We start from the raw sequence: 27,086 nt of genomic DNA on the forward strand, positions 1-27,086 counted from the left end.
TAAGATGGAACCAAACAAAGAACAGCTACAAATAAGATCATGATGAAGTTAGATGTGACAGATCATTTGATTTGAGAGTATAAAAGCAATTATGAAAGACTGATATAAAATGAGTAATAAATCTTAGTGCCTTATTGCAGAGTGCATTCAGCGCATAAGCCCTACTAAGGTAACCCTGCCAAAGAAGCGCCATAAAGCAAATGAAAAAAACCTTTCCCTAGCAACAAAACCCTCACATCTATTTCCTTCTTTTAAGGTCACTAATGTTTAGTCGTTGTATGGTGAGGAAATTAGTGAAATGATTGAATCACAGCATGCAAGGTGTGGCACAGCTCTGCAATCATGAATCCATCTCTTACATGGAGTAAGAAAGAAAAATAGAGAAAAGCTGTTATGTGCACAATAAGTTTTACTTTAAATTATTTTGACATTAAGAAAACCTGAGCACTGGACCAATGGTTTCTAAATGCACATCCCTCTAAATGGATGCTAGACATTCTACTTCAAATGTCATTGCTATGTGCATCTCTTGTGTGTTTGTCAGAACAGTAAAAACACACAAAGTTGTGGCAGATGGGTGCAGATATCACTCAGTCTGTAGGGGGTTTCTCAGGTAACCATGTAATTAAAATAATCTGAAAACTGTGGCACTCATTATCACCCCCTTAGTAAATATTTTGTAGAACCAGTTTAAGCTGTAGGTATAGCTGCTAGTTTTAGGGTATGTCTCTGTCTGCTTTGAATATTTAGAGACTCAAAAGTTTGCCAATTCTTTGCAAATGTTCAACTTTGCAAGCTCAGACAGGATGAAGAGTGCCTTTGACTATTAGTTTTTAAGTCTTGCCACAGATTCCTAGTTGAATTTAGTTAACTGAGCCATTCTAAAAGGTGAATGTCCTTTGATCTACACCACTACCTGTTTAGGATCATTGTCGTGCTGGAAGGTGAATCCCCAGCCCAGTTTCAACTCTTCTGCATATTCCAACATGTTTTCTTCCAGGATTACCGCGTGTGTGGTTCCATCCATCTTCCTACCAGTTCTGACCAGCTTCACATTCTCAGCTGAAAAAAGGATCCCCACACCATAATGCTGCCACTACGTTTCACTGTGGTGATAGTATTGTGGGTGATGTGCAGTGCTGTTTTTTTGCCACACAAAGTGCTTTGCATCTTTAACGAAAAAAATTATATTTTGGTCTTATTTGACCAGAGCATCTTCTTCCACACGTTTGCTTTAATTTCGTTTCACATAACAACTATGCAAGTTTGTAGATATAACGTGACAAGATGTGAAAGGTTCATAGCGTATGAACACTGTATTAAGCGACTTTATTCTCATTTACTTTAAGTGAATATTTTTCTAATATGATCACAAGTAACAAAATCTCCTTTTTTAGTTAAAATGTGGTTTCTTTATGACAGATAAAATTTGCTGGATGAACATTAGCTCTGACGTTTAACGTAGGAAACCTTTGTACCAGGCCCTGCATTGTGGGGAAAAGGGCATTGATAGGAAAGCTGATAAAGCTGATCAATATGAAGTGCAGTTTTCTCCGCAGGCCCTCTTTCATATCTCCCTCTTGTTTGTGTTTTGAAGGGGTCGGGGGTAGGGTTCTGCTAAAGTGGTGGCATGGGCGGGCTTCTCCCCCTTTATCAATCAGGATTTTAATTACACACGTCTAGGGCGACAGCTAGATTAGAAACCAATCGACGCTATCGGCCACAAAATCTAATTACTGTTTATTGACAGATAAGGGCAGGCCCCCTTCACTTTTCCAAATAAGATAACTCCCCCCTCCACACCCCCCTACACACAGTCGTGCACAATGAACAGCAGCTCATACTGTCCATGAAAGGCTCTATAATAAGTAAACCCCACCAGAAACTTCCTTTACTTTTAAATGGTAAATGGACTGAACTTATATAGCGCTTTTCCAGTCATACAGACCGCTCAAAGCGCTTTACACTAGCGCCACATTCACCCAATCGCACTCACTAACGCTCACACATTCATACACCGATATGCAGATCGGTAGGCAGCTTGAGGTTAAATGCCTTGCCCAGGGGCACATCGACATGTGGCAGGAGGAAGCTGGAATCTAACCCACTACCTTCTGATTGCAAGACGACTACTCTTCCTACTGAGCCACATTGTTCATAATTTGTTCATAACAAATTAGTGAGTTTTTTTTTATATTAGTCATGAGCTTCAAACCATAATAAGCCTCAATGGTATGTAATTACAGGCCCATATCTAACCGCTTAAAATTTTGATTGATATACTGGGAAAGTGGGTTGGGTTGTCTGGTACTTTCTGTGATTTGGCAGCTATACATCTGAGCGAGGAAACATCACATGTGGGGTTCCTCAAGGGTTGATTCAATAGCCACTTTTATTCAATGTGTGTATGATTCCCCTAACTCTAATTATGAAGTACTGTATCTCATCTACTTCCATGATGACGTAGAACTTTATATTTCTTTGTCACCAAATGACCACAGTCTCTTTAAGTGTTTCCATACTATCATGAAGTGCATTGGTCAGCATTTTCTCCAGCCTATTGTGGGAAAAACAGAATTCATTGATTTTGGCCCCAAACGTACAAGACTAAAAATGAACAATCGGGTAGGATCGATGAGCAAAAAAAGAAAAAAAAAAAGAAGCATAAGCATTGTTATGACATATAAATTAACCTACCTCCATATTGAAAACATCGCCAGAATAACTTTCCTAGTGCATGCATTTATTCGATGTAGGTTAGGTCATCCAAAATGCTGCTGCCAGAGTTGCAATCCAAATACAATTCAGTCAAGCATGAATCATCTAGACCCCTCAGGTGTGCACAGATCTGTCCCTTAAAACCAGAAGTAAACAAAATGAGGCATCATTGAGCTTCCATGGTCCTCAAACCTGGAACCAACTTAAAATCTGAGGTGTGCAGAAACTGTTGACTCCTGTAAAGGACTGAAAACGTTACTGTTTGTGCTGCCTTCTCTTAAAAGGGGATTATTTTACCAGCATTTTTTTATTATGTCTTAGCTATTTATTTGTCTTAAATTTGCCTTGTAATGTTCTTTCTTTTCATATGGTGCTTACATCTCTTTATTATTTTTATAATGTATTTCTTGTCTTTTTCTTAAATTAGTTCCTTCATTTCTCTCTAAAGCACTCGGAAAAGTGCCCACAGGTCAACCAGCCTCTCTCCTGTGGACATACATTTACTTTTCTCAACATCCTCCTTACTCTTTGCAGCTTCATCCACACTGGCCCATTTGACAGCCTTCGCAGCCACGTGACACACTTCGCCTTTAAGCCGAGAATCTGCCTCAGGTAAATATGGAGTAAATGATTGGATTATTGTTCTTTCATTCGGCTGTGTAGTAATGGCTGGATTATAAACATTGCAGAGTATAGATTTCCTGTCAGATCCTATGAATCAGACATCCTTATCTCATTTCCAGACTGCCGCTCCCACCCAGCGCTCCCAACTCCCAGCCTGGGAGCCTGGGCTGAACATGGGGGAACAAATATACGATTGTGCATATACACATGAAGAAACACTGAAACAGACAAGCAAAGTCACACGCACACATGCACAGGTTAGGCGGTCAGTGACAGCGACAGAGAGACTGTTGTCACTCAGAACAGCACAGGCACTCCAAAGCCCATTGAAGGATTTCAAAAAACACTTAGGTATCGCTGTCTGTATTTGTTAGGCAAGTAAATTTAAAAGCTACAGTGCACTGATTTCAAAGAGGGGGAGAACTATCAATGAAGAGACTATGAGAGTGAGGGGATAGGGAGAAAGATGTCTACTAAATAAAATTTAGGTGAGTGTGGAATGGAGGTAGCCTGACAGCAGATGCTCTGGACCCTCTGATTTGGTTTGAGTCGGGAAGAAAAATGTTTGGGTCCGAATTATGTTTTTTTGGCCATGGTGGGAGATGGATGCCTGATTCTTAAGATGCTCGGACATCATATCTGTGGTTATGTCTGGTAGGCTTCGTTTTTTGCTCCCTCGGCCTGTCTTTCTGCCTCTTCGCTGAGTGTCTTTTCAGTGGATTACCAACCGTGTAATTCGGTTAGTGGGGAGCTGTGTGGACCAGCAACTGCTGCACAAACATGCTTTTGTAGAAATCCATCAAAATGCCCCACATAGCCACAGCACGCAAAGCACAACAAAACAACAATTTAAAAATGGTTTTACAAGAACGGTACATGCTCAAATCTGTGCATAAATATCCACTAAAGCTAGCGTAATCGCAGTTTTTAAAATAAATATTCATAGTTAAATTTGTCTCTGGCTTAAAACGTATCTCTGCTCTAAAACTTCAAAACATGAATTTCCATGACGGAAAATGATAAGTATTTCGAAAGACTGGAAGAAATTAGCAAACACAAGGCAGCTGAAAATGCAAACAAAAATTGATGAAGATTGATGAAGCTACCTTTGATACTCCAAGCTCAGGACACCAATGCGCAATGTTATATCCATCCAGGATAGAAGCAGTGATAGAAATCTCCAGCTCGAACCTTGGTTAATATCAGAAAAGATTTTTGGGTGATATATCCAGTGAGGAGTAAAAAGTCAGGAGAAATGCTATCTTAGAGCAGGAGCTTAGACACCTAACCAACCAAAATCCTGCAGCGTGACTTAAAAGCTCTCTCATGAGCACCATCTATCTATAATTAATATAAATAAAATTCTGGCAGCATTCAGATAGACACTGTAGTTTCTTGTGTGGCTCTGACCAGCATTGTCGCTCTCATAAGCAGGCATGTATCAACATGTTTCTCCCAACAACTGTCATCAGAACAGCCTACTTTATGTTAGCAAGCATTGTAGTGGCTGTGCAGGTCTCACCTTTTTCCACTTAATGTTTGTGCCTAACTCATGATGTTTTAATGGCACTAAAATAATGTACAGATTGCTAAGGAGACATTGTCACAGCTGAAGCTAAAGGTAATTACTGTGGCAAAACATACAAAGGGACTGTTTGCAGAGAGTGGTTATAATTTAATGTATTCTGGTGTTTCATACCAACAGAGAATATATAAAAAGCGAAAGTCTCTGTAAAATGCAGCATTTTCTCACTTGGTAAACCTTATGCTTACAAACACCAGCTGCAGTCCCCTAGGTGGTCCTTACTCCCTGCTCAAGTTATCTGTCCTAGCCATGGCATGATCTGTGTTGTGCCCTCTTCCCTCGCGTTTGGGTTGTTCCTTCCCTTAATCAAAGATTTTAATTATTTCATGACCCTGGGGTGCCCTCCTGGTGGGTGAGAAGAATCCAACCTCTTCATATGTCTACTTCAACAGAGCTCAACCATGTTTCCTGTTTAGATAAATGTACAGCGATTATCTATTAGACACTATAGATCCACATGACTTGTCTTCATCCAAATAAGTTACTCACTTTCTGTTTTGCTGACTACAAAAGCTTTCTCATTATCTGATTTACAGTACTGTGCAAATGTTTTAGGCAGGTGTGAAAAAATGCTGTAAACAAAGAATGTTTTCAGAAATATAAATGATGGTTGTTTATTTTTATCAATTTACAAAATGCTAAGTGAGCAAACCCAAACATGCAGCTAAAGTCATTAAGAACTATCTTCAGCGTAAAGAAGAACAAGAATTACTGGAAGTGATGGTATGGCCCCCACAGAGCCCTGATCTCAACATCACCAAGTGTGTCTGGGATTATATGAAGAGACAGAAGGATGTGAGAACATGTGAGCCTACATCCACAGAGGATCTGTGGTTGGTTCTCCAAGATGTTTGGAACAACCTACCTGCCGAGTTCCTTCAAAAACTGTGTGCAAGTGTACCTAGAAGATTGATGCAGTTCTGAAGGCAAAGGGTGGTCACACCAAATATTAATTCGATTTAGATTTCTCTTTTGTTCATTCACTGTATTTTGTTGATTGATGAAAATAAATGAGTAACACTTCCATATTTGAAAACATTCTTTGTTTACAGCATTTTTATTTACACCTGCCTATAACGTTTGCACAGTGTATATATACATATATATATATATATATATATGTATATATATATATATATATATATATATATATATATATATATATATATATATATATATATATATATATATATATATATATATATATATATATATATATATATATATATATATATATATATATATGTGTGTATTTTGTCCAAATTTGCTTGTGAGAAATGAACTGATAGATGTTAAACTGACACTTGGTCAAATGTATGCAGTCTATGCTGTCCACTGCTCTTATCAAGCTGTCAAAAGATAGAGGCAGATGATGGAGGACACAGAGGAAATCTTTACACGGTCCATTGTCAGCGGTTCTGAGGTCTGTTTAAAGCCTGACTTATAAGGCATATTTTAAAAGAGGTACACATTGTTTTAATACTGAATCATAAAACCTAAAACTCTGTAAAACTCAACTCTGCTGTCACTATAAATAAGAAATAAAACCATCAGAAAGGTTACGCTTTCTGATGTATTTGTAAGATGCTGAATTTGCTTTAGCTCAAATTGCTGTTTATCTTAAAAGATAGGCACTGGCTCCCCTGCGACCCAGTATGGAAAAAGCGGGTATAGAAAATGAATGGATGGATAGATGGATGGCTTATCTTAAAAATAAGCCTGATATGATGTGAATAGGGCATGAGATCTGAAAGTTTTTAAACTTTGCTTCATGTCTGAAAAGCTTTAAAAAATCCAGTTGACCGGCAACACACAACCCAAGCTATATGGATATTAGGCCTGGACTGTTATTTTTTATTAAACCACCATTAAAATCATTTAAAAAATTTACGGCTTCAAAGCTGAAAAATATTTTGTCATTTTGATTTTATGATATAAAGTTATTTTAATGAGATCCCAGAGAAAGTGTGAGTGACAAGATTTTTCTTTGGCTGTATAAAGCATAGAGTAAAGCAGCGCTGACCCTTCCCCACCTGTTGCTGTTAGGCCAGCTAGCTGAAAGAAGGCTACTACACCTTCTCCTAGCATACATGTAGGGCTGCAACTAATGATTATTTTGCTAATCCATTAATCTGTCAACATTTTTTTTCAATCAATAATCTGACAGGAAAATTTGTTTTCTGTTTTTAATAAAATATTTTTTTTTTATCAATAACCAATATTTAGGTCACTGTTTGCACAACATGTGATGTCAGAGTATCTTTGAATTTGTCTTCTTTTCACTCACTTTTGTCCCTCTATTGGTTAGTAATGACATTTTCTACCCCTACTCTTAAATCAGACTCTTAGGAGATGATTGTTTGTTTTCACCTATAAAAATGAGTTCTGACTTAAGATACTATTGTCTTTTACACTTCTGGTTAACACTCGGGGAACTGAACAGGATTGCTGTTATCATTCCTGAAGCTTTGTGCCATTACATTTATAGATTTTTCCCTTTGATGGGATAATTTGGTCTTTATATCTCTCACAAATGAAGTGATCCTCAGAGCTACTCACACCGCTCAGTGTGCAGGTCCCCATTTTCAAATACAGCTAATTGCATTCGAAAGGAATCAATGATACTTTGGCGGTGACAATATCATTCTTTTAATGTCACTTAATTTCCTGGGTGAAATAATTACATCAATAGCCTGGAACCCATTTCTATTTTTCAGCATGAATTAATCTATTAAGGGCAATAATTACACGTTTGTAATGGATAGGTTTTTGCATTCAGAGGAAAAATAGAGACAGGCCTCCATTGTGCGCCTGCATGTTGGCACTGTCCTGACTGTCATTCGTTCAGTTTATGAATTGCACTGAGGCGCTGAGGGGAAATAAATAAATAAATAACGGCATTGGTTATGCAGCTCTATGGCTGCTTTCTTGTGCGATAGTCCTCCCTCTAGTGGAGATGATTGAGCTGGTTTGTGCAGTGTGGTTTACAGCTGAGAGAGTCAGTCAACGCTGAGAAATGAGGACAAAGGAAAAAGTGTTTAATTAACCTGAAATCTGCCTTTAATCACAATTCTTACATGTAAGAGTCTACAGAGATGGTCAGTGTATTTTAAAGCAGTAATAAACAGTACAGGAAAGTCAAACAGCTTGAAAGGAAAATAAAGAGTTATGTACAGTACTGTTTCTGCAAACAAGGTGAAGCCAGGTATTTAAATGAAAAGCACAAAAAAATGTCAGAACATTTAGGAAATGTTACATGTACACGTGTAACCTTGGAAGCCAAAAGTTGGGCAAAATGTTTATTTCAAGACTAAATTTGAATTTCATTTTATGAAATGTGGAGATGCACCGATCAGGCTTTTCTTGGCCATCACCAATTTTTGTTTTTTTCTTTAAGGTCTTGCCTGCCGATTGTGATTATCACTGATTCCGATTTTTCATTCTATAAACAACAAAACATATAAGAGAGAAACCTGGTTCTTGCTAGAGGTAGGAGTTTTATTCCAACACAAAGTGAAGGAATTATGAGATTAGTCATATTAATTCATTAAAGCATATCTTCCTAGTTTGTCCGATTTTTATTAGTTATTATTTCAAAGATCATGTACTGAAGAAGAGCTGGAACCTGTGATTGAGAACATAAATTCAATAGGAAAGCAGGTCAAGGTTTCTTGTTGTTGATTTTGTTCATATTTTGTTGTTTTCTTCTTTCCAATTTTAAGTGCATTGTGCTTGTAATGTGCTTGTGGTGCTACTATCAGGAAGTCTGCTTCTTGCTCCAGTCGCTTAATTGATAATACACGACAGACTATACCTCAGAACCAGCTTTTAAATTTCATCAAAAGTTGCAATTTTTCATAGATAAAGAAAACACATCCAAAAAACATCTCTGTGTTTGATTTACCTGAAAATGAGTACTTAACTAAAATATTATGTAAACTATTATTTTCAAGTACCTTTGTACTAAAAATAATTTTTTTCATAGAACAATTTCCACGACAATTTTAAATTATTTGATTTTATCTCAATTTCATTTTTAACTATAATGTTGAAGTGTACAAACATTTTCTACTAAATCAATTAAATAGGAGTCTAAATAGCATCAACTACCAACATATTGGTAGAATCTGTGTGACAGGGAGAATATCCATTTTTTCCTTTTGTAAAGCAAATTTGCCCCTGACACTGCAAGGCAACCGACCCCACCATACTGTTTGTCTAAGATTTCAGGAAAGGACATCACAAAAAAAGCTGATTTTTTTTTTTTTTTTTCAGGTATACAAAACATTTACTAACATACATACTACTATAGTACATATATTCAAGACAGGGTTAGAAATACATACATATAAATTAAATATTTAATGAAAACAGAAACCTCGGGGCTGGACTTCATTTATATTGAGCCCCAATGTGGCTTTTTGTCAAGCAACGCCTCTGCTGCATACCTTTCTTCCCTCGGAAAAAATTAATTGAATAAATATTTACAAAACTAACAAATCAAATCATATTTGCATGATCTGTGAAAGGTCTGTCACTTGATACAGTAACTGTGATCTCTGCGGCACAGACACGACGCTGCAATTGGTCTCTTATTTATTCATCAACAGTGGAAACTGACCGACTGCTTGCCTGCCGCAGTGATCTGTTTGCTCTCACCTCCCATTTTCTCAGGTGAAAACCCACCCACCTTACAACACAACCCCGGGGAAAGGTGGAAAGAGGCAAAACGAACTAGATTAGAGTGCAGCAAACACACAGAAACGTCGCAAAGACACCTTACAGGTGGACAATTTGACTTGTTTCTTAAAGAAATATTCAAAGAAACAGATAAAGTAAGAGGCGGGTACATCTTAACCTTTTTCTGATCTTGAACCACATTTGACCCGAGCTCCACGGGTTTAGAGGTGTTTGGTTCAGCCACAGGGCGCACACCGGAGGAGGAGTTCACGGTGCGTCTGCGGTGTGCGGCGGTGAAACGGCGCGTTCAGACGCAGAGACGGAGCCAAACCAACTGCAACACCTGGAGACTCCACTTCCACACAGCCAGTCCGCAGCCTGTACCCACTGCAGTCGCGGCAGAGATGGGCCATGACTTATCCGAGTAAGGTACACATTCATAACACATTCGACACGTAATTTTAGGATTTCCCCCTTTTGTTTTCTTCTTCCATGTTTTCACGCAATTTACACCAATTTAACTCCAACTGAGACATGCGTAAAGAAACACTTCCTCTGGGATCAATAACCGATTTATGTTATCCGTTTGACTTTTTTTTAATCATCCAGCAAAAGCTTCAATATCTTTTTTTTACAGTAATATGTCTAGAGCTTTTTCCTTCAAGATGAATAACTTGTAAAATATTCCTCAAAATCGTGCGACTTGATAATTGCGAGCTCTTCAAGTGTTTCTGTTTAATAAAACTTTGTACTAGCTGTCAGAAATAAGACGTTTCGGGAATAGACATGGGAGGGTTGTCTTCCTGATTTAAAGAGCATGTTAAGGGTTCAGGTTTCTCATCTTAATCTGAACTTCTCATCTATATTCTTGTTAATTAATCATCTTCATTGTATCGTTGCACTATGGACTAGCCTTTTGTTCACAGAATTCATTTTACACCAATATTCCTGGGAGGTTCTTTTAGACCTGAAGTTAATCTAATTCACCTTTTTTTGGGGGGGGGGGGGGGGGGGGGGGGGGCAATTATTCTTTTGTTACTTAAGCTGCACAGATCAATCTCTTACTGGCTGATGCTGATTCCTGCTTTCTGTTGATTTCCTATTTTGACCCATTCAGGACTATAAGGCATCAAAACAGAGCCGGCCCAAGGCTGTATGAGGCCCTAAGCAGAATATAATTTGGGGCCCACCTCTAGTCAAGCCCACCACCTACCACAGAACCTCTGACGCCTAGTTTATGTTGCCCATGTTTGGTCATTTTACTTGACAAAAACTTAAAGTGTGCTTGTGTCGGTTCACAGCTTAGACACAAGCAGTAGAAATGATTGAATTAACAATACATTATGATTCTGTTTAATATAACGTTCAAACTATGAGGTCTTTACTTAATATGTCTCCTAAATATGTGCACCACTGGTCCATAAAATTTCTCTTGGGTGATCCCAAGCAGTCACATAGTTGGCTTTGCTTTGTATTAAACTCAGTAGAGGTGTTTAAAATCATGCAATGTTGGTTGATACGTTTATAGGCGTTCTAAGTTTTGATGCACTGATCAGGGTGGATGAAGGGAGAAATGGCAGATTCTGATCTCTAATAGAAAAAGAATCTGACAAAAAACTTCATTTATGAAATCATCATTAGACCAAAACATCCAAAAATCCCAAAATAACAAGCAAAGATAACCGCAGCAGGCATCTCATTGCTCAAAAGCATTAAAAAAAGTAAGTAGTCTTTTAAAACTTGCATAGAAACAAAGTAGTCTTTCTGAAATACTCATGTCCTAACATTAGTTTTACTTTACGAGCATTGCATTTCATTCTTTTTTGTTGATTTTGGATACTAAACTAATTTTCTTTACTTATTTTGAACATTTTGAAAAAATTGACTTCATATGATTCTCAATAGAATTTTCCTTCATTTAGTCACAAAAAAGTAGCAGCTGCTGCATGATCTGTGTAACAGCGTGAGTGTGGAGGCTCTGCTGCTGCACATCAGTAGGCCTGTGATGATCAATAGGGACTGCGTGATGTTTTTGCATTGATTATAGAAACGTGAGCCGATGAACGGAACTGGATTCCTCTCCAGGGGGTTTATTCTGTCCCTGTTCAGCAGCAAAATGAACAGTAGCAACGCGATGCCACACTGTTTTTTATTTTTTTCGCATAATTCTTCTGGTAGAGAGCAAATCTTCCTTGCTCTCTTGTGCCTTTGCCGGAGAGGCCGAGCTGCGCCGTTAGGTCACCTCGTGAGTTTCTGAGAAGAGGGCAGACTGCTGTTTTCTTTTGGCCGGACTCAGTCGAGTGTCAGGATGCCATGGTAAGCTCTGTTCCTATAATGTGGGGATACAGTAACACGGAGACCCTCGCTGACTGTGAAATGCTATCTGCATTCTCTGCATTCTTACTGAGCTTGATCAACACTGAAACACAGGCTCTTCTAAAGCTGGGGTTAGAGTAGACAGAGCTGGATTTTCTGCTCCTGTGGAGGCCAATCGGGCTTCCAAGAGCATGACTTATGGTCTGAGATCATCTCTCACAGGTGGGGAAGCCTTTACAATGGTCTCCTCACATGCAACACCCAAAGATACAGCTAAAGAACAAAGTTTAGTAAAGCATTTACTGGACTTTCTGCTTGAGCTTTTAGAAGGTAAAGTAAAATGGACTTCTCACTGGACTTTCTATTAGTGAAACCTCAGCTGGTGTCAGACTTGATTTTATTTAGAGATGCACCAGTTACTCTGCATTTCTCTTCATCAGCTCTGATCAGCAGGTCAGACACTAACATTTTTTTCCCTTTTATATATTAGAAACATCAGGCAAAGAACTGCCATAATTTCTGGTAAATAAACGCATCAACAAACAACATGCACTTCAATGAGATTTTTAACTTGAATCAAAATCTGACAAAACAATGCGGAAATAGGCTTTAATGGGGATAAGCTTGTAATTTCTTTATTTTCTGTTGTATACTATGTTTATAAAATAACCCGTTTCTGTTCTGTATGTTATTGTCCTTAGAAAAAAAATCAGAATTGGTCAGACTTTAAAGAAAACCAGAGATTGGTACTGACCAGTGAAACTCCGGTGCATTTCTACTCTTTTTATGTACTTTCAACTTCCAGGTTTGGCCATGCAACATTTCTAAAAACTTCTGAATTTTAAAAGTTCTGCATCTGCTTTTAAAAACAGCTGGCTTCATGATTCAATCTCATCTAGATTACCAGCACCATGAACTATTATTTAGTCTTTCCTAGACTTTAGCCTATTCTACTTCATAATTTATTTTCAGGCATACAAATTGTCTTGGTATTTTTCAAGGTTATTCTTTAGCCATTTGTTAAGTTAGCACAACGGTTCTTCTGAATCAGCAGGTCAGTCTTCAGATAAAACCAGAAATTAGTATCTGCTAGGAAAAGCCTAATCAGTGCATTTCTCCTTTTTTTTGTAAGAATATAAGCCTATTTAGAGGTGAAACTGACATGTTAGCTAACTTAGCTTCCAATATTGGACTTGAATATTCGACATTCTTGCATTTTTAAATCTAGCTGGCTTCACAATGCAATCCCCTGTGCACCAATAATGCTGTGCATAATTCTTTTTCATTTTTCTTCCAATATGTTTCCTCCAAGCAATTAAGATTCTTGTGTAATCTTTAAAAGCTGATTTTTAGGCATTTTGTTACTTAACAGTCCTAAAGGTGTAACAAACCTGCATCACATTTTCTGCCTTTTATGTGCTTTTCATTCTTGGAAAGAGTAAAAACAATCAGAATGGATTCAAAACTGAAACAGAAGCAGAACTCTGAATTGATTCTAGAAATCTATGTAAGAGTCTAATCATGAATTAATTTCCTGAGGAAGTTTCCTGGACCGGAATCTACTATAATCTGTGAAATCTTCAAGTATATAGATACATTAAAGTTTTTTTATTGATAAATTGGAAAAAGATGAAAGAGTATTTGCCCTTTCTTTTTTATAATTATCTGCATCTATATTTGAGTTATAGTTTGCAGTCTTTAGGATTAGACTTCTTTGATGTTTCAGATTAAAACTGAGCTCTTTTTATTGCATCTCCGTTGTCCATGTGATTCAGTGTTTTGTCTACATGCCTGTGAGTCGAGTTGTTGTATGAGTGAGCGAGCGAGCGTTCGGGTCCCTCCTCCCCGGAGCTCCGCCGGCCCCTCTGTCGCTTTAAGTCCTGCCCCTCGGAGCCAGCCAACAGCAGCTGTTCCATATTCATCAAGCCCTTGAGTCTTAAAGAGCCCTATCCCAAGCATGGAAAGAGTCATTCCTCTCGCTCGCACTCTCATGCTCTCTCCATCTTAGCGCTCGTCCCGCTGCCGCCTGCGCTCCTCCGTCTCTCACCTCTCCTTTTTACCTCTCTGTCTATCTGTCCCTCCTCCTCTCCCCCCTCCTTTCAACCTCTCTCTCTATTTCTCTCTCACTCTCAAATTCTCTTACATACACTCAAACACACACTTTCGCTCTCTCGTACACTTATATATACATAAACACACACACACACCACACACATGCTCATGCACACACACTCTGAGTTCATCAGAACCCAACATACCTGTGCAGGCTGTTGGGGGGGGGACGCGGCACCGGAGTGGCTTTCTGCGGCAGCGTTGTCTCTGAGGGTGCTGTGCTATCATTTGGGGAAGAAGCGGGTCTCAGTTGTTTTCTCTTTCCTCTTCCTCTCATTCCTGGAATGCTAAAACTGGACTGATGGACATTTCAGAACTTTGTCTTCCAGACCCTCTCAGCTATCATAACCAGTAGGTGCAGCTTGTTTCTCTTTTCCTGCTTTCACTTTTCTGGTTAACCCAGCTGTTGCATTGAACTTTATTTCCTTTTCCCTTTTCCATCTTTCTTACTTAAATTCACTCTTCATTCCATTCTTTTTACATCTATTTAACCTAACAAATGTACGGTTCTTATTAATACTGTCATGCTTTCTTTTCCTTTGTATTCACTATTGTAAATGTGCACTTTTTCTGTCTTGAGGGATTTTAATTCAGGTTAGACTTGACAGTGGCTAAGCAGGTGCACGTGTCTAAAATATTTTGTAAGCATGTGTTTTTGTATGTGTAAGTCTCATTCGAAGCGTGCCTGATTGATTTACCTTGCACCACTGAATCATACTGGTCCCCTGTCCAGTCCGGTTAAAAGCTTGTTAGCTGATGGCTTTGTTGCCCGCACCGGCCGCCCAGGCAGAATGAGAGTGATATTGTGAGGAGATGAGATTAATGTGAATGCGTGGAATTGGAAAGGATAAACCACACGGTAAAATGTACATTTCCGACCTGAGAAAGAGGATTGGAAAGACTGAGTAACCTCAGAGAGCCGGTAGGTATGTCCCAGTCAGCAGCACCCAAATGCAGGCGAGCTGCCCTCCTTACAGCTCCTGGCAGCTGCTGGGACACGCTGGTTTTCTAACTTCATCAGTTCACCACTGACTTACATTTAAAACTAAATAAACTGCATTTAGCTGTGGAAAATATTAACTTATTTTTTTGGAGACAGTGTACAAGATTATTTAAGCCGGAACAATTTTAAGTTATTGCACCAGTTTGTTTTTATGCAGTTAAACCTAAATGACCCTTTTTTTTAAATTGGCTGTGTAACATATGAGATTTGTAACAAATGTGCTTAAAGTGTTTTAATTTGCTACCCTTTTTTATGTAAAACTGTCTACATCATTGGAATTGTATACTTCATAACCGTTGGATCATATGGTCGTACTTTAATTGATACTTTATTGAAATTGATATTTTTATAGCATTTCAGTAAAACAGTTTTTGTGTGTTTATTTTACTTTTTAAACCAATGCAATTGTATCAGATTTTTCCGTAAAAGTCATAATATGAATAATAATATTTCATCGCCTAAACATAAATCACTGAATTTCTTTAACATCTCATATCATACGTTAAAATGCATATGACTTTCTAGTGTTTGCTGTTGTACTTTTTCAGTTTTAACCTAAATAAATAAAAATCAAGAAGCAACTCTTTTTCCAAGGTTAATTTATTTTAAGTAATTATAAATAACTTTTGCCCAAAAATGCAGTTATCAACTAATATTCAATAAGTATTTATTGCTGTTAGAGAAAAATAAAGCAGTAAAACGTTTGTTGTTCACAATTGTGTTTCATATTTTGTGTCAAAAAGCCAGCATTAAATATATTGTTTTTTTAAATATTAATTTATCACATTTTATAAGACAGTTGTTTTGCTCTTATTTTAAAACAGTAAATTACTGCATTCTTTACTTTTAGCTTTATAAATGTTCCACTAATAAGGGGAATTTATAATAAATGACACATAATAAGGATTGTTTTGTTAATGATTCCTCGAACACCAACAATGGTTATTTTAATAAAAGATGCAAATATTATATTCATTAAATTTGCAATAAAAGTTTCATATTCTAAAAGCAACCTAAGAATTTATTGTTTTTAAAGCTAGGTTGGATTATTAGGATTATTTTTCACACAACATCATGAGAAAATTCAGCCTCTCTTGTCATGTAGAAATTATTACCACTGACCTGACGACTTGTCCACTGTCGAGCATTTTGATCTGGGGAAACCTGTCCAACTCTGGATGCTAATATTTGCTTCAGCAATGTCTCTTATTCGCTGGTGTTTTCAAGCCCTCACTGAGGGCTGCATGTAGAAGTGATGCTTGGGGTAAATTATCTCTATTGGATGTCTTTGCCCCATGCAGCTTGTACAGCACTGTGCTGGAATCTATAAAATACCTCAGATTACCTCGAGGGCGTCACCACTTTCTGGGCATTAGACCGAAGTAAAGTTTTTAACACACCCATATGCAACTGTATAAAACCTCCAGTAGAAGTTCTAATAAATGTTGAGATAGTTCAAGTTTATACTTATAATTCAGTTTAATGTCCACTGGAATGTCAGGTTGCTTTTAGGGCTATTGTTTCTGTTAATTTGAAGGCAAATATCTTCTGGTTTATTTGAGTATATGAGTGTGACAGACTCATTCCAGCGGTTGTTCACACTGGTCAAAGGTCGGTCATGGCTACAAGTGTGAATTCTTTGGTGGTTGCTCCAAAAAAAAAAAAGAAAAACCCGATTTGAGCAGTGAATTGGGATTTTACTCCTTTCATTCCTAAATGTCTTTCAACACCCATGCTTTCTTTTATCCCTGGCACAGCCACTGCAATAAACTAACAAGGCTATCCAATTTCCCGTCTTGAAATAAGAGCTTTTTAATGTATTTTTAGAGAGGCGGAAAGAAGTTAGCGTGCAGTGATGAATTAGATTTCAATTTATTTGACTTCATTCCCAGCTCGCTGCATTAGAGCCTGCAAACAGCCATCTCTGGCCGTACGTCCGCTTGATTCCTATTAGGTTTCAGAAAACAAGGCGAGGGAATTGCATTAGTGTATCTTAAGTTAAAAGCTCCTTGCTTTTTGACCAAGTGTTTCATTGTTATTGGGTTAATCAGATTTTTGCTGTCTTCATGGAGATGCTATCGCAGGTTAGAGGCAGTGGTGAGTAACCAAAGCAGCCGCGCTCAGACACTATCCAGATGGGATCAGCTTACGGTAATTTGGTTTCAGAATACATTACCAGAAAAGCCTCCTGGACGAGGATGGCCACCCCACTGTGAGCCAGGAGCTGCTGGCCCCTGTGGCCGGGCCTTGCACTTCCGCTGCTCCACCTGTCGCTTTTGTCTCCCACAGCTTTTAGGAGGTTTTCAGATGTTTCTTTTGTGCATAAATTTAAAACTGTTCCAATTCTAAATACTTCTTCCTTGTATCAACAGGGCTTTGTTGTCCAAATCATTAGAGAGATTCCTGAGTCCAATGACCACGCTGGAGACCTCTCATTTCTGGTATCTAGTATCATTACTCTTACTGTAAAATAGGCATGGGTCAGGAAGAGATCCTCACCGTATGATAACATAGTGTAAAATCACCACAGATTTACAAAATCCTGGTATTACCACAAATAAATTGAAATACAGTTTTTAAGGGGGTCTAATTGTTTTCATTTAAAACGGAAAGGCAAAACATATTCCTACTGCTGAAAAAAAAATCAAACATGTTGACAAGTATAATTATAATAATGCTATTTATAGCATTTCAGTTGTAAACGTGGTTTTCATACATAGACGTTTAAGCAAAACTATTAAACAATGCTTTATTAATTTAGCAGTTTTTAAGTAAACATGCCCTTTAAAGAGTAACATAGATATTACAGTCTGATATTAGGAAGTGAATTAATCGGACCATTGGTGGAAGAGCCTGCAGTCAGCTGCTTAATAGACATGCCAGTCGCAGCTTACCTCCTGTACTGTACTATTTAAAACAGCATTACCTTAATCAGAGTGAAGGCTCATTCAGTTTCCACATCAGGACTCAAACTATTTTCAAACAGCTAAATATTTATTTGCTTTATGCAGAGAAAAGTGTAGGATTATTCTTTCAGTCAGCTGACTGGTGGTGTGCAGCAATAGGTGGGGGAGGACCAGTGCTGCTTCATCTATTTAAAACAGCAATAGGAGTGATGTTTGGTGCTCCTTCGCTTTACTCATCTTGACTGGAAATATAACCAAACAGCCAAATGTATCCTTGTAAGAGATGGAAAAGTGTAGTACCATATCTCTGCCAGGGGGGAGAGGAGGAGGGGGGCAGTGCTTCATTAAATTATGCTTCACACAGCCAGAGAAAACTCCGGTCACTTCGGCACTCCTATTGGCATCTCATTAAAATAACTTTATGTATTGATTAAAAAGAAACTAAACCTCCCAGAACAACCTAAAGGTGATTTGAGTTAGGGATGAACTGGTCTGAGGTTTTCACCAAATGACAAACTTGGGCATAAATATGACTGTTTCACAATATTGCAGTATTTATACAAAAAGCTAAAAATGTATACCATAAACAGCCACTAAATTTTGTAATATTTTCAAGTGCAAAATGTTAAAGCTTTTTGTAGTTCTGTATAACAACTGGTTAATTAGTCGGGCTATCTGCTGAGGTAGCTTGCGACTTAACACATTTGCTGATTGTAGTTTTTAAAACAGTGTTACTCTTTTAAGAGTAATGTTTATCTTGATATTTTTTATCCAAATATTTCGAAACAGCTAAATTTGTCCTACAATTACTCAACGGAAAGGTATAGTAGCCCTCTTTCAGCCAGCTGGCCAACAGTTTGCAGCAATAAGTGGGGGAGGGGCCACACTGTGTTACTCCATCCTCCATACACCACTGTGAAATCTCCGGTCACTCTGGACTTACTTTGGTATTCATTAAACTGTAGGAACAGAAGGATGAAAAATGTCAGTGGTTTTAAATCTGCAACATTAAAAACCTTCAGTTTCTCCCAAGCCTGCTGTAAAGATTACATCAAACTCAGGTTCAAACTGGGTGGAATGTTGACCCTCAGGATTAAACTGCTGAGGTGTGTTGGCAGTCTGTTGGTTACTATTCTGTATCCTTAGATACATTCATGTCCATGTTAACCTGATGGAAAGAGGTTTTCTTTTTCTTTATCCCCTTGTCCTGTTGCTTGGTTCCTTTCTCTTTTAAACAAATGCATCATGAATCTAAGTTTCTTTCAATTTATACTTATCTCAGTGTTGTCATAATATGCCGCCTCCTCAGATCTTAAATTTGCCCTTTACAACTCGTGTCAATTACCTGCCATTGTTGTTTGATTATTTCACAAGACCCACCTGCATGGAAACAAACAGCCATTGCTGAACGCCCCCTCCGGATTTCTCGCCCATGGTAACCTTGGACACCTCCACCGCAGTGTGAGAATCTGTTTAAAAATAACCTGGTCCATTAGTCTAGAAAGGATAATGCTAGCCTATGTGGGCTCTCATGCCCTTGTGGCAGTAAAGTGCTATCACTGACACGTTGCGTCAGCACTTCTTCCTGTTGCTACGACGCTCAAGGGCTCCTCTTTAGTCACTTACACATGTATATGTGCAGGTATTCAAACTCACAAACAACAGAACAGAAGCAGAAAAGAAAAAAAGGTGACAAATGAAGTGTTTTGGTGTTGCATAAGTAAAGTTTGCATTACTTATAAAGGATGACATTTTTATAGAGAGTTTGACTCTTAGAAGAACTGCAGTTCCTGTAGAAATGTGATGTAATGTGGGTAACTATATGGGTGTTTATCAGCAGAGGCCATTGGTATTGAACAGCCAGTTGTTTGAAGGTTATGTTTCAGAGCAGTAATTGAAATGCAAAATAACATTAGGATCGATGGTTAGCTTTGTTTATTTATGAAATCAATATTGAAACCGTCCGTCACAGTAGCAGCTCTGATTCTCACTGACAGCTTCACCAGGTCTGATCTGTGTGGGCTGCAATGTGCTCTGGAAATACTGCAGAGTTCTTCAAATCTTCTATTTGTTTAACTCAGCATGAGCCATTGTGAGATTCTCATTCAGCAGAAATGCCATGATTTGCAATTACTTACAGTACATAAAGACTTAGAACAAAACTTTTTAACACAATCTCCATTTCAAAATAGCTTGCAAACTAGGCATAGGCTGATCAGCAACATTAAGCACTGCCCCTCCCCCAGCTGTTGCTGCCCACTGCTGGTCAGCTGGCTGAAAGACAGCTACTTCACTTTTCCTCATACTCATAGAAAAGACCCGTTTTATGCCCATAGTAAACACATTAAGTCATGTTGTGGAAACTAAAGATGCGCCACCGAATACTTACATTAAGTTAATGTTTTAAAACAACAGGCCTTACAGCGAACTTGGGTTTTAAAACAGCGTTACCATAGTAAGAGCTTTACTGTCCACTCCACCGCCTGTGCTTTTACGTGACTGGAAATATTTCACAACAGATCTTCATATGATAAAAACATAATGACCAACTTTCAGCCAGCTGAGTCGCAGTGCGCAGGAACGTGCTCCAGGGGCAGCAGTATGTTACTCCACGATCCATATAGAAGTCATAAACTTCGTTTATTCGTTGGACTGGAAGGAAGGGTAAAAAAGAAAACATTTGGAGTTTTCAGACTTTAACTTTTGAAACTTTGGTATCCCAGGATACCAGTAAACCATGTTTGGAATTTTGTTTAGCTGAATTTGTCTGTGTTGTCAGCTGGGGCAAAGGGTGGGAGTCTTCTTTCAACCAGTTGACCAACCGTCCGCAGTAAGAAGTGTGGGAGGGGCAGCACCCATTACTTTATGAGAGAAAATTATGGTTGCTCCAGCAATTTCTCAGGCATCTCATTAAAAGGCCTTTAACATATTATATTGGTATGAGAAAACTAAATCAGCAGTTTTGAAACCATAACTTGTAAAACTTTGGTTTACTATGATACCAGTAACCAGGAGTTAATCCGTAGAGTTAAGAAGCCCGATGTTTTGGTTGTACTGATGCTAATAGAGTCTCATCATTATTTTAAAACATGGCTCCTCTTTTGCCAGCTGCTGTTCTGCCTTTAAAAGTGCAAAATGTTTCTCAAAAATGCAAAAAACGAAGTTTGAATTTGATTATTATAGTTTAGATTATACATTTATTATTTTATTTTAATTTAATGATTTAATTTGATTATATAATATTTTGCAATAAAAGATTTTCAGGGTTCATTGCGACTTTCTTCACATTTAAGCTGATAATTGACAGTTTTCTGAACATCAGAGTGTGTTGTTGTGGCCTGGCATGTTTTCACCTGTCTTTAGATTTTATGACCACTTACTTCTGTGTGTGAGAGTGTGGGTGCGCATCCCTCCTGGACGCAAAACCTGTTCTCACTAAAAGGTCATTGTATTATAGGCGATATGCAGGTAAAATATTGAAAAAGTCATATTTTTTCGTGCTGTTTATCAAATGCATCAAATGTAAGAACTCCTACTGCTTTTAGTCTGTAATCAGCTCTTGGACCAGCATACCTTTCTGAGTTGAGTATTGAAAATTATTCAAAAGTTGGGTTCAAATGCCTTGAAACCTTATTGGGTATAATCTTAATTCCTTCATTTTCTGTTGCATTCAAAACATTGCATATAATATAGAATCTGTAGCATATTTGCTTTTATTTGTTTTGGTCCTTAGAAAAAAAAAGGACGCAGTCAAAATTGGACTTCAGACTTCAAAGCCGGCCAGAAATCCGTAGCAGCCAGTAAAAGCCCACTTGGTGCATCTCTATGCCTCTTGCTACAACCCCTACACCATTTGAGTTTCCTAAGTGGACTCACTGAGTGGCTGACGGTTGAGCCTGCGACACACGTTTAGATTGCACCTCCCCCTTTTGAAGGAAACGCATTAATTCTGAAAATCTCCCCAAAGTTTAATTATTGCTGAATGGTGTTGTGGTGGACACAAGCGTATAAATCAGTTAGGCCCACCCACCTTTTTTATTACCAGCACTATTTATAGAGAATGTGTGGCAGCTGGTAGAGATGAGCCTGTAAAAAACCTGGAGGCTATTGCTGTGACTGTGTCGACCGCTGTAGCGTGTGACAGTCATAACAATGAAGTTTTTTTAGTAACATCAATGCTCCTCTGAGTTGTTTGAAATGTGTGTTTCAATAATTCATTCTTAATGGTAATGATTAAGTTGCGTTTTCAACTGGATTAACATGTTATATCATCATTTTACTGGTTCCTGCGAGACATGATTACACAGTGACTGTGAGCCTTTGCAAACATTGACACATCTGATTGTGTTTAAATTTTCGCCTGATAAACCTGCAGATTTTTGGCCTGTTAATTTTGCACCCTTTAGTTGTGTGCATGTGCTTGTACTAGTTTGCGTTTTTATGTTTATATCTTCTTCTTCTGCAGAGAGCAATTTATTTTGGGGTGTGAAAAGATTGGGTCTTTGTCTTAGGCAGGTAGAGTTTCCCCCCTAAACAAGGACGGCCTATCAGAGGAAGATTAATGAAGTAATTTCATGCATGGCTCTATGCCTTCGTCCTCCTATATGCACAGTGACTGTGTCTAAACCTGTGATTTACATTCGACTGTGCTAAATAGCCTTAACCCCCTGTAATAACATTTCTCTGTTTGTGACACACACACTCACATACACACACACAGTTAAAACCATTCAGAAGTTCCAAGGATTTTCTGATAAAATGTGTTCCTTTCTTGAATTTGTTTGGCTTTTATTTGATGTCTATATTCATTTTGTTCAGTTCAAGTTTGCATAATTCATATTTTAAAATCCTATTTTTCAAAAATACACTACTGTTTTACAAGTGTTTCAAATACGTGTTTACGAACACTGTAAAAGTTTTGTTTTTGTTGAATTGTACTAAAACTTTCTATCCAATCAATCCTGTGGTTTGAAGTTCTTTTAAAAAGATGCCAGTGAACAAGCTGGAGATATGGATCGAATAGCACCACAGCGCCACGACTCCCCCAGCTGTTGCTGAGCACTGCAGCTCAGCTGGCTGAAATAATTCTACTACATTTATGCCTTGCTACAAGAAAAAGGGGCTGTTCTGGGAATGCTTTTAACAGACATCGCTTGTAAATAAAAGAGTGGCAGTACTCCACAGAAACGTGCCATCTTTCATGCTGTTGCATGAATGTCAGCCTGTTACAAAATCCAAAAGGGCTCTTGGCACACTTGGGGTGGGCTGAAGAGTCCCAGCTAATGAGGCATGTTGATACAACTTTAGCATAGAAACATGGAGGCTGTTTGAGTAAAAATACCCAACAAATTTAACAATGGTCTGTTGTGACTATGTAGACATTTAAAATAACTAATATGGCAATTTATCCCATGGATATAAAAATTTTCCGTTTGTTTTAAATTACAAAAATCTGCTAAAATATGGGGTTTGTTCAGATGGCTTGCTTTTGACCTCACTGAAGATTTCTTCACTTTTGTTTTAGGGCTGCGAGATATTAGGAAAACATGTTATTGCTATATTATTGTCTAATAATGAGATGGCCTGATTGATTGTGATTGACTCACACTTTCCGCACTCTTTATTCTCCATCCCCTAAATGTCCCCCTGGCTCTCCTTGAACTTCAGCATCTTGGTCACTAAGATCTAGATCAGTTGTGAGCCTTAAAGGTAGTGCTGGTCCATCCAGCCGTTCTAAAGTATTTTTTGACACACAGAATTTAAATGCATGATATCTGAATTATAATCTTGCATCCAAGCTGTCCTTTGCGACTGCAATTTTGCACACACGGACATTTTGTGATTGTGATTTAATATATTTTGCTGCTCTGTTTTCTACAAAATAACTGCGATACAACAGCTCTCTACTGAAGGTAGGGGAATTATTACTGATAATAACAGAACCTCTTGCATTTCAGTTTGATGGCACTTAATCAGTTACATATCACGACATCAGATTACATTTGGTGTTTTTTTTTTCATTCATTTTATTTATCAAAAATAATCATATAGACATTTAAACGAATCCATGTTTGTATCTATTAGTGAAGGCAATCTCCACTTGTTTTATGTTATGCTGTCAGTAGAGAAGTCCATTTTTAAAACGTTTTGTGTACATAAAAGAAGAAAAGAATAATAATAACTTATAAAACTGAAAATAAAGTAAAACACTGAATAAATGACATCAGTTAAATTGTTACATTGATATTATTGTAGGAATGTTAACCAATAGCAATAACATATGCCTGGTTATCATAAAATCTGTTCTTTTTGGCAGTCTTTGGCAGAAACAATTTTATTACAGTTGTTCTTAATTATTTTTCATAGTTTTTAAGAGACACGGTACATTTATGTTGTTAAATTAAACCATGACTGTGCCGCATAAAGGATGTGAAGAATAGTAATCTTTTTTAATGGAAAGGCAGAATTAGAAATTTGACCGTACTCCGCAAGGAGGCTAGAATTATCCCAGATTTTCTTTCTTTAACATACAGTATGATGAACAGTTCAATCCTGCAGAGAGTTTTTCCACTGGGTCTGCATAGGCAGGGCATTAATTCCTTTCTTAGACAATCGCTCCCACATTTCCCCCACTGACAGTAGCTCTATCATTAGCCGGCTACTTCCTTCAGCATCCTGAAATCAGCCCCTTTAGACGAACAGGATCTGCCCAGAGTGGCCCAGACAGTTTACGTCAGACAAACAGCAGCGCCTGTATCACAAGAGGACCTTTCTTTCGTTTCCAGTAGCATCTCTGAAGGAAGGAGGTGGGAGGGTGGATCAATAGATGTGATCTGCTTCTGGGCCAGCTCTATCCCGTGGTCCTGCTGGAACGTGGGGCTCATGTTGTCATGATGGACTGAGCTCATAGCTTTATAAAGACTACAATGACATAACTCTGAAGCAGCTAAATATAATCTGTTGCTGCAGCCCTTAAAAAACATAATTATCCAGTCTGCAGTCCCATCAAGTGGTAACCCAGCACCTATTGATCTGGGACCCTCCTTTACAGTTGTAACAGTAAACAGTACTTTTTCCACCCTTGTTTAGAGATGCATGGATCAGACTTTTTTTTGACTGATTTCTGTTTTTCTCTTAGGTCTGTCCTGCTCATTTCAATTTTGATGCTGATTTTGATTCTTAGGGCTATATTGCAAAAAAAGAGAAAAGCGTTGCAGGTTGTTTGATAGAGGTAGTAGTTTTAGTTTTCCACCTCATTTATACATCATCATAGCATTTGTTCTTAACTTTTATCAGATTTTTTCTAAACCCCAATACATGCATTGAAGGGCATGCTGTTGTTTGATGAGTGATTTAGGCTGACATTGTAGTTTTGATGCATTTAATGAATGGGAAAGAAATTTTAATTTAATCAGAGTTGATCAAAAATTGTCCTATTTCAATCTCCGTTCAAATGATCGGTGCATCTCAACATTTCATAATTTTTTTTCTTTCCTACTTTGTCTTCCCACTCTTCCTGATTCAGTTTTTATCTTTCCTTTTGTTTTCCTCCATAGATCTGCACATCATAAATCTCTGTCATCTTCTCCTGAGTGTCTGGCATATCTGTTAATAAAGAGGGCCCTCCTCTTTTTCAGGTCCACCTCCCCTCCCTCCTCCTCCCCTCAGTCATCTCTCTGCCAGAGCAGGACTAATGAATGAGAAATTCCAAAATTAGAGGCCTCTCCGTCATAGATTGGATTGGTCCCTCTGGAGTACTGGGTTTGCCTCCAACCTAACCAGAGCCATCAAACCCACTCTCCTCCCCCAATATTACCATTTTTGTTATTTTATGTATTTAGCACAAACATGCATTTGACCACTTTCATCCACACTGTCCCAGGAGTAATTCAGCCTCTTATTCCCCAGATGGTGTTTAACATGAAATCAAAGATCCAAAAATCCAGACTGCATATTTAGGAGAAATTAAGGTTTTTAAATCTCAATCAGATTCATAACTGCTTGTTCCGGTGTTAGAACACACCCCAAGCAGACAAAGGTGGTGTACACTCTTTCTAAATGTATATAATTGTTCAGAGATCAGAATCAGTCAATTTTCCCTTGATAGACTCTGATCGATGATCACAAAGTCAAGAAAGTTTTTCTTTTTTGTTAGATACATTAAAACCAACATCTCCCACCACTTTCAGTTAGTAAATGTACCACCCAACAGAATGTACGTTTCATTTTTTGAGTTTATTAGGTGATTTAAGTAAAAATGTAAACCAATCAATCGGCCAGAAATTTTATCTTATTGATAAAATGGATCAAGACTGAACAATTTTTATAGGGCTTTGAATAAGAAAAAATTCCAATTAGGGAAAAAAATCAGCATAAGCCAAAATCTTAATCGGCAGCTTAGACCTCAAACACTGATTTTTTAATTTTTATTCCCCAAATTAAGAGCTTCCACTATTTACTGTAAATGTGTCAGCCAACAGCATGTATCTTTCTGTACTTTGAGTTCAATAAAAAGCATAAAAATAATTTTGTAATTTCTTCTTTTTTATTTTGGTTTGCAGTCCTTAGAATAAAAAATGTAATTGGCCAAAATCAACAGGTTAGACCTCAAAGTAAATTGGAAGTTAGTATTGGCCAGAGAAAGCTTTGATCAGTGCATTTTTTTCTTTTCTGAGGCTGTGAAGATTTTGGTCTCCTCTGTCCCAGAAATGACTCCAGCCTGTGCGTGTTGGAGCGCTAAAAGTGCTAGTGGCCTCTGTAGGAGAGGTCAGCCAGGCAGCTGCTTGCGTATCTGTCTTTGGTGGGGAGGCAGAAAGGGGCTGAGGGGAGCTCTGTCAGGAACTAATTGAGTTCGTCCTACCAGTGCTGACTCTGGGGCCAATGGCTTATCAGGCCACATCGCCTGAGGCCCTCAAGACAGATTTGCCCCCAGTCGGGGCATCTGATATCAGCATCTGATGTCAACCCCCACCGTCAAATTCCCCCCGCACTCACACAGTCTGATCAGGTAGCAGGGATGTGACACTCAGATGTGTGAAAAGATGTTTTTGGGACATGTAAAAATAGTTTATTCACTGCTAAAGCTGGACCTCGGGCACAGTTTTGGTGGTCAACAAGGTGAAAGAACTATTTCAGTATCCTC

The 27,086-nt window shown here is 38.2% G+C and overlaps 1 protein-coding gene across 8 annotated transcripts in view; it reads left to right on the forward strand.

The window, feature by feature from the left end:
- Nucleotides 1–27,086, forward strand: part of esrrb (estrogen-related receptor beta) — a 98,661-nt gene that overhangs the window by 20,156 nt on the left and 51,419 nt on the right. Inside the window, exons 4-5 of one of the 8 annotated variants that reach the window (XM_047345765.1) lie at nucleotides 3,253–3,330; nucleotides 9,602–10,036. Coding sequence is in view for 5 of the 8 variants with exons in the window: in XM_047345760.1 (XP_047201716.1) it covers nucleotides 14,337–14,386; nucleotides 17,411–17,479 (119 nt within the window). In the remaining 3 variants the exon portion in view is untranslated. Of the gene's footprint in view, nucleotides 1–3,252; nucleotides 3,331–9,601; nucleotides 10,037–13,887; nucleotides 14,387–14,412; nucleotides 14,958–17,410; nucleotides 17,480–27,086 lie in introns of those variants that run through there. The other 7 variants (XM_047345764.1, XM_047345763.1, XM_047345760.1 and 4 more) reach the window with 7 other exon arrangements.

The sequence above is a fragment of the Girardinichthys multiradiatus genome, chromosome 19 (assembly GCF_021462225.1).
Source record: "Girardinichthys multiradiatus isolate DD_20200921_A chromosome 19, DD_fGirMul_XY1, whole genome shotgun sequence".
Taxonomy (NCBI): Eukaryota; Metazoa; Chordata; class Actinopteri; order Cyprinodontiformes; family Goodeidae; genus Girardinichthys; species Girardinichthys multiradiatus.